The 6,105-nt window shown below is 35.5% G+C and overlaps 2 protein-coding genes across 2 annotated transcripts; one reads left to right on the top strand and one right to left on the bottom strand.

Moving 5' to 3' along the window:
* Nucleotides 1-119: 119 nt before the first annotated feature.
* Nucleotides 120-3,751, bottom strand: vps28 (VPS28 subunit of ESCRT-I). Its single transcript, XM_079571424.1, has 10 exons — nt 3,658-3,751; nt 3,041-3,106; nt 2,149-2,177; nt 1,976-2,013; nt 1,817-1,906; nt 1,618-1,723; nt 1,442-1,543; nt 1,206-1,259; nt 1,035-1,126; nt 120-885 (listed from the first exon to the last, which is right to left on the bottom strand). Exons 2-10 carry the CDS (start codon nt 3,078-3,080, stop codon nt 765-767), a joined length of 672 nt encoding a protein of 223 aa, XP_079427550.1. The 5' UTR covers nt 3,081-3,106; nt 3,658-3,751; the 3' UTR covers nt 120-764.
* Nucleotides 3,752-4,161: 410 nt separating this feature from the next.
* aunip (aurora kinase A and ninein interacting protein) lies at nt 4,162-5,554 on the top strand. The gene is made up of 3 exons (XM_079571509.1): nt 4,162-4,278; nt 4,388-4,544; nt 4,632-5,554. Exons 1-3 carry the CDS (start codon nt 4,180-4,182, stop codon nt 5,537-5,539), a joined length of 1,164 nt encoding a protein of 387 aa, XP_079427635.1. The 5' UTR covers nt 4,162-4,179; the 3' UTR covers nt 5,540-5,554.
* The last annotated feature ends 551 nt before the right edge of the window (nt 5,555-6,105 follow it).

The raw sequence follows: 6,105 nt of genomic DNA on the forward strand, positions 1-6,105 counted from the left end.
GTTTATTTCAAAAAAAAAAAAAAAAAAGTGTTACATGCTTTCACTTAAAAATCAAAACTATTATTTACATACTATAAATCTTCATAAATAATTGTCTATGGGTTTAAATGTGGCCACATATTTTCTGACCATTGGAGCCAAACCCAACGACACAAAGTACTGATTAGAGTGTTAACAAGTAAAGGTCTACACAAATTAAAAAGACATGACCAGAGCTACAAGGACTGTGACAACCCTCCACAAAATCATTCATCATTGATCTCCCTGATACCTGTGATAGACGCTTGCCACATGCATGTCTAGAGTCGACTATGGTGTGTGTATATTGTAAAAATAAATGCTTTAACCAGACATAATTGGACAACAGTAAAAGCTTTGGCTGTTACAAACTTATTCTTCAAAAGGACGTTATTATATTCTACTTTTAAGATGGTGTTTTGAAAGTCTTAAGTAGAAAATTAGATTACTTTTCTTATATTACAGTACAAAGATTGAAGTAAACTGTTGATAAGTGAAGAATGGAATAAATGTCTGTGAATAATTTATCGAACGTTTGATAAATTATTCGAAAAACACAATGTACCTGTAAGACGGCAAGAACGTAGACCGTGTCTGAAAATGCCTCAGAACACCAGGAATATAACAATAAAGGTCATTGCTAATTATGTTGGGGATCCCGAAAATAAACATCTCTTCATCCATCTTTGAAGAATGTTTCTCAAAATACTCAACACCGAACTGACGGACTACCGCACTTTTAGGTTTTAGGAGGAGTGTAGGAAGCGATTGAAGGCATTGTAGGCAGACTCCAGGTCAAACAGCATCTGCCGCACCTGATTATCATCCAGTTCATCTGAGGCTGACATACTGCTGAGCGTGGTCAACCTGAAGAGAGGAAACAGGACAGCAACGCTTAGTGTAATAAATACATTAATAAAAGAATAATTAAATCAAAGAAGCTGAAACTTTGGATTTTAATTTTTTTTAGGCATTTCCATTTGATCACTTTTACAGCAATTAATGCAGGTCCTTACCAGAGACTAACTTTGTCCTTTGCTTCTGAGTCTGGTGGCATGTTGCTCATTCTGTTCATTGTTTCCATTAGCTCTCGTAAGTCCGGTTGAATCTATAACAACGAAAAGGATTCTGGTTAAGCTATTATGATATTATTACCAAGTGAAAACCATTTGGAATCATAAACAAACCTCATCCATGGCTCTGATCTCCAGTCTTAATTTGTCCATAACAGTGATAAACAACTACAGATTTTAGAGGAGGAGAAAACAATTAGCCAACATTTTAAGCAGTTTTTTTTTTAATCAACAATCAACCTATTTGACCGAAGATCTTGCAACAGACAGCATTTTATTAGCACTGGCACCTAACCCGTATTTCCATTTGTTCTAATTGAGATTACAGCCTTATAAAGATATGGACTTACAGATACTATATCTGCAATGCAGCGATTCAAGTTTCCCTTGTCATCTTTGATTGTAATTGGACGGTCTTCTTTAATTCTTTCCATTGCCAGTGGACAATCAAGCTATAAAGCAAAAATACATAAATAAAAGTGTAAAATAAGAGTAAAATACATACTTTAACAATCCATCTACTCACTCTGTATTTCCTGCAGAAGTCATCAATGGATCCGACATCAGATCCTTGCACCTGTTTAAAAGCAGCTTTATACTGAACCAAGAGTCTGGAACAGGAGGCTGTGTATCTGTAACAACACAAATCGATCTAATGTATTATTCTGAGACAGAGACAGAAGCCGACGAGCGGCAATGTTACACAGAGCTTTCTATCAACTTACTCATTCGGTGTTACACAGTCTTTGATGTAAGCCTTCTCAAGGGCCTGAAGTGTTTTGACAACAGCAAACAATTCTGCCATGTTATCATACCTTTAAAAAGAAGACACATTAACTGCGCTGTATTGACCTATATTATGCATACCCATAGATGCAGCCTACTTTTCACGTTCCCTCGCATTTTTATAAAGCTTTACTTCCTGAAAATGACAAATGATTGTATATTAGAAACAAAGACATGTATTCTGGATTTTATTTTTTTATTTTTTTTCATTTCATGTTATGGTCTATACCTTTAAGCATTTTTACAGAGAGAAGATATGCATTTTATTTACCTCATATAGCTCAGGTTTATTTGCTGGAGCTGTAAAATAATTTTCATAATCAAAACTACATTTCTGGGTGTACATACAGTACAGACCAAAAGTTTGGAAACGCTTCTTTATGTATTCGTTTTTCCTTTCAACTTCTCAAACATGTTGAAAACTATCTCAGAAGACGACCTTATGAAGCTCATGGAGAAAATGACAAGAATTGAGGGTGGCAATTTTGAAGAATATAAAACATATTTGCAATAGGGCTGGCAATATATCGATATTTAAGAAGATATATCGATATATTTTTAAATGAGATATTAAGCTAAAAATAAACAGGTAATCTTAAGCTGATTTTTAAAAAGGTTAATCTTAAACTGAGCTCTTTATTTTGTTATCCATCTATCTATCTATCTATCTATCTATCTATCTATCTATCTCTCTATCTAGAAAAAAGTTTGACCTATTCTATTATAGAACTAATTTTCATTTAAGCTATTGTTTTAATTAAATGTGCACCTTACAGAGCTTTGTTATACAGTGTTTATGTTTACATTTCATTGTGAATTTTAAATAAAACTACTCGCTGGCATTTCATTTCATTTCACAGCTCTCACTTTGCAGAAAAAATATTGTGATATATATTGTATATCGATATTCAAACTAAATATATCGGGATGTGACTTTTGGTCCATATTGCCCAGCCCTAATTTGTTTTTTTTTCACCTGTTTTTGTTTCCTTCGTAATCCTATGTGTTCATTCATAGTTTAACGCCTTCAATGAGAATCGTAGTGTGTTAATAATGTTGAGAATAAAGAAAAGCCAAAACATAAAAAGTGTGTCCAAACTTTTGGCCTGTACTGTAAATGTTTAAAAGTATGCCTCCCTTCATTAACAATAAATATATTGTACCTCCAACGCCTCCTCCTGTCGCTGGAATCCCATGAAACATGATGCAGCTCGCAGCAAATATATAATCTGTCGTGGGAAAAACAAAAAGATATATACAATATATTAAAATAAAACAAAATAACAACACACAAAATAACACCTTAACCACCATTATTGTGAAAGAACCAACATTTGATATGTAACTTGCTTCACTGAGCGATGGTTCAGTTTATTCAATATATAAACAAAACATTTGTTCAGACCAACGCCATATTTAAAACCTATTATGCTTGTTCGCCTGCTCATAACAATGGAGCAACGTCATAACCAACACAACATACGATTATGCTTGACTACACGAAACACTCACAATAAGGTAAGCAATTATTTAATACGTAAAACATAATATGTCGACCAAGTTTGACATGCAGTAGGCTAATAATTGAGCAATATTGTTTCAACGGTGCTAGCTAAATTAGCAATCTAAGCTACTTCCTGGTTGTACGATACAGGCATTGAGGATTATATTTCAGTCCACATTTACCAGTCGTTGTTAGATTATAACGAATACAAATGTCATTCAATTGTGTGGTTAGCTCGCATTTACTGGTAAAAACGACATGAAGTGGGTACATTACCTTTTAGCAAGTTGCTCTGTCGTAAACACACACCCTCACCGAGAGGACCCTCTGACGTCACATATTAGGTGTCTGTTCATTTGCCTCACTTTTGGATTTTTAATTACTTTTGAGGAACAGGATTATCATTCATTAGATTTTGACGAGTATATGTAAATAAAATAAGGGCTTTGTGGCGTTCTTGTTGAAATATTTAAACTATTTTGTACAGTTTTACGCAGTCAAATGAATCGTGTACCTGCGTTCAAGGCGCGAGGCTCAAACAACAACCCCACAACACTGAAGCCCGAGGAGGAAAGGGGAGAATTTGGTGAGAATTTACTGAAACTTCATGCATTTACTGTACTGTTTATGTTGTATTTTGTTACTTATTCAGGGCATTTCATGTAAGGGCAAGCTTGTATTGATTCCATCTCTTTCTTTTGGCTAACTGGTTAGCTAAAACAGCATCAACAGCTATAATGCATACCAGTGTTCTTATGTGGTTCTCTGTTTCTCTCTTCAGGTTTACAACAATAAACAATGAAAACCTCAAACGCAGCAGCCCAGAACAGCGGTCAGAATAAGGAGGACTGTGGTGTGTGGCTGGACACAATGCAACTGAAAGGAAAAGCCAAAAAGGTATAACTGTGTAGTAACAGATTGACAGTGTGCATGCTTCGGTTTCTTTCATGCTATTTTTCATATTTGTAATTCTCTTAACATCTTATTCTCGTGTTCATTTTTACAGAAGCGCTCAGCCCGTCCCATTTCCAAACTGCTGAACCCCTTGGCAGATGGAGCAGGGTATAATGTGGCTGTCGCTCTCAACTTTACTCAGACCAAAGTGGAAATGCCAAAAACAAAACAAAGCTCGATATCAAACTTTTTTACGGGTCAACGCAGGGGTACGTTTACACCATCCACACCCATCATGTTCATGTACCACCTAATGAACACTTATTATTTTGTAAACTTTTAATTTTTTTCAACAGTTCTTCACAAAATATCCACAACTGGAGGACCAAACGCAGGTGCACAGGAGGCATGTTTTCCATCTGCGTTCCCTTCTGTAATGACCAAATGTGCGACACCAGAGTTGTGTGACTTTGATAATGAACCGCAATGGTGTGATGCGGATTATAAGCAAGGAAATGACCAACTGTCTGAGCCACAGCTTTTAATGTGGTGGGAGAAAGAAGATGCAGAAAGCCATGCGTCGTCTCAAAACATAATCAGTGACAGTGGAGAAGAATCATCATTAGGGGATAAAAGTCCCCGAATGAAAAAAGAGACTTTCGAGCGCACTTCACCCTCAGCTAATTGTGACCAACATGAATTAAAGACCCAAAGCCTAAATGGTGTCCACAAAGACGCCGAGCCTAATTTCCTAAGAAGCCCTGGATCTCAGAATGAGTTAAATTTGTTTGGAGAAAGTTTGCTTGATGCCGAATGGAGAATCTCCACTCAGAAAAGATCTAAAAGACTTTCTCTGCAAAATGACAAAGAAAATACCATTCCCAAATCCATGAAGAAGACTATGCCTGACTCACAAATTCAAATTATATCAAATAATACAAAGTCGGAACCACTTAATCTCAAAGAGGGATCTCTCAACTCGCCGTTCAAATGGACAAAACCCAAAAGCAGTCCAAGGAAAAAACTGAAATTGCAGTCATTTAGAGACGAGAGCGATGATGAGAATTTTAGCATGTTGTTCACTCAAGATTCTCAAGGCATCAGAGTGATTGCCCACCGAGGTCCTCAAACTCGGAGTCCATTCAGAGATCAGAGTAATGTAAGTGTTCATCTCCCAACTGAAATAAAATGTCTAGAAGAGCCCGAAGATGAAGAGATGCTTTTTACTCAAGACTCACAAGGAAATATGGTCATTAAACATTAAAAGCTAAGTTCGCATTACCCCGTGCAAGATGTAATATTGTTCAATGTATTGTTTTTTTGTTTTTTTCACTTGAGTAGAAATAAACGTTTTGATAACTGTAGTCATATTCTGTTCTTGCTTAATTATGGATGATTTCACATTTATGTGGGAGGTGTAAATGACAAATGTTTAACGTCAATTTATATTTTTACATTGTCATTTTCTAGTTCTGGCAGCTGATTGATATTTAAAATTGAAATAATCTTTTAAACACTGAAGCTTGTTTTTTCTTTTACATTTGTGCATCAACAAATATTTTAAGAAATTACCACCAAAACACAAAATCATGGGGTTTTGTTTTTATTTGTAAAATAAAACATGGTTTTCATGTAAAATAAAATTATTTGAACAAGTTTAACTGTTTTATCATTTTTGAACATACATAATGCCTTCATACTAATACAAAAGAGAATAAACCATAATGATGCTTCAATAGGCTGGACTGGGTTAGGTGGAGTTGAAGACTTTTCGCTTCTATTTCCAGAAGCTTCTTAGTGAATAGAAGCGACACAGTCCAGTCGAGGATT

This window comes from Gobius niger (genome assembly GCF_951799975.1).
Source record: "Gobius niger genome assembly, chromosome: 14".
In the NCBI taxonomy this organism is placed as follows: domain Eukaryota; kingdom Metazoa; phylum Chordata; class Actinopteri; order Gobiiformes; family Gobiidae; genus Gobius; species Gobius niger.

What these genes read in the sequence shown, in the direction of transcription:
- vps28 (XM_079571424.1), bottom strand. Translation starts at nt 3,080, where the DNA reads ATGTTTCATGGGATTCCAGCGACAGGAGGAGGCGTTGGAG. An exon ending in GCATTGCAGATATAGTATCT is followed by an intron (nt 1,260 to 1,441) that starts GTAAGTCCATAT and finishes TAAAATCTGTAG; the next exon opens with TTGTTTATCACTGTTATGGA. An exon ending in AGATCAGAGCCATGGATGAG is followed by an intron (nt 1,127 to 1,205) that starts GTTTGTTTATGA and finishes TCGTTGTTATAG; the next exon opens with ATTCAACCGGACTTACGAGA.
- aunip (XM_079571509.1), top strand. Translation starts at nt 4,180, where the DNA reads ATGAAAACCTCAAACGCAGCAGCCCAGAACAGCGGTCAGAATAAGGAG. An exon ending in TGAAAGGAAAAGCCAAAAAG is followed by an intron (nt 4,279 to 4,387) that starts GTATAACTGTGT and finishes TCATTTTTACAG; the next exon opens with AAGCGCTCAGCCCGTCCCAT. An exon ending in TTTTACGGGTCAACGCAGGG is followed by an intron (nt 4,545 to 4,631) that starts GTACGTTTACAC and finishes TTTTTTCAACAG; the next exon opens with TTCTTCACAAAATATCCACA.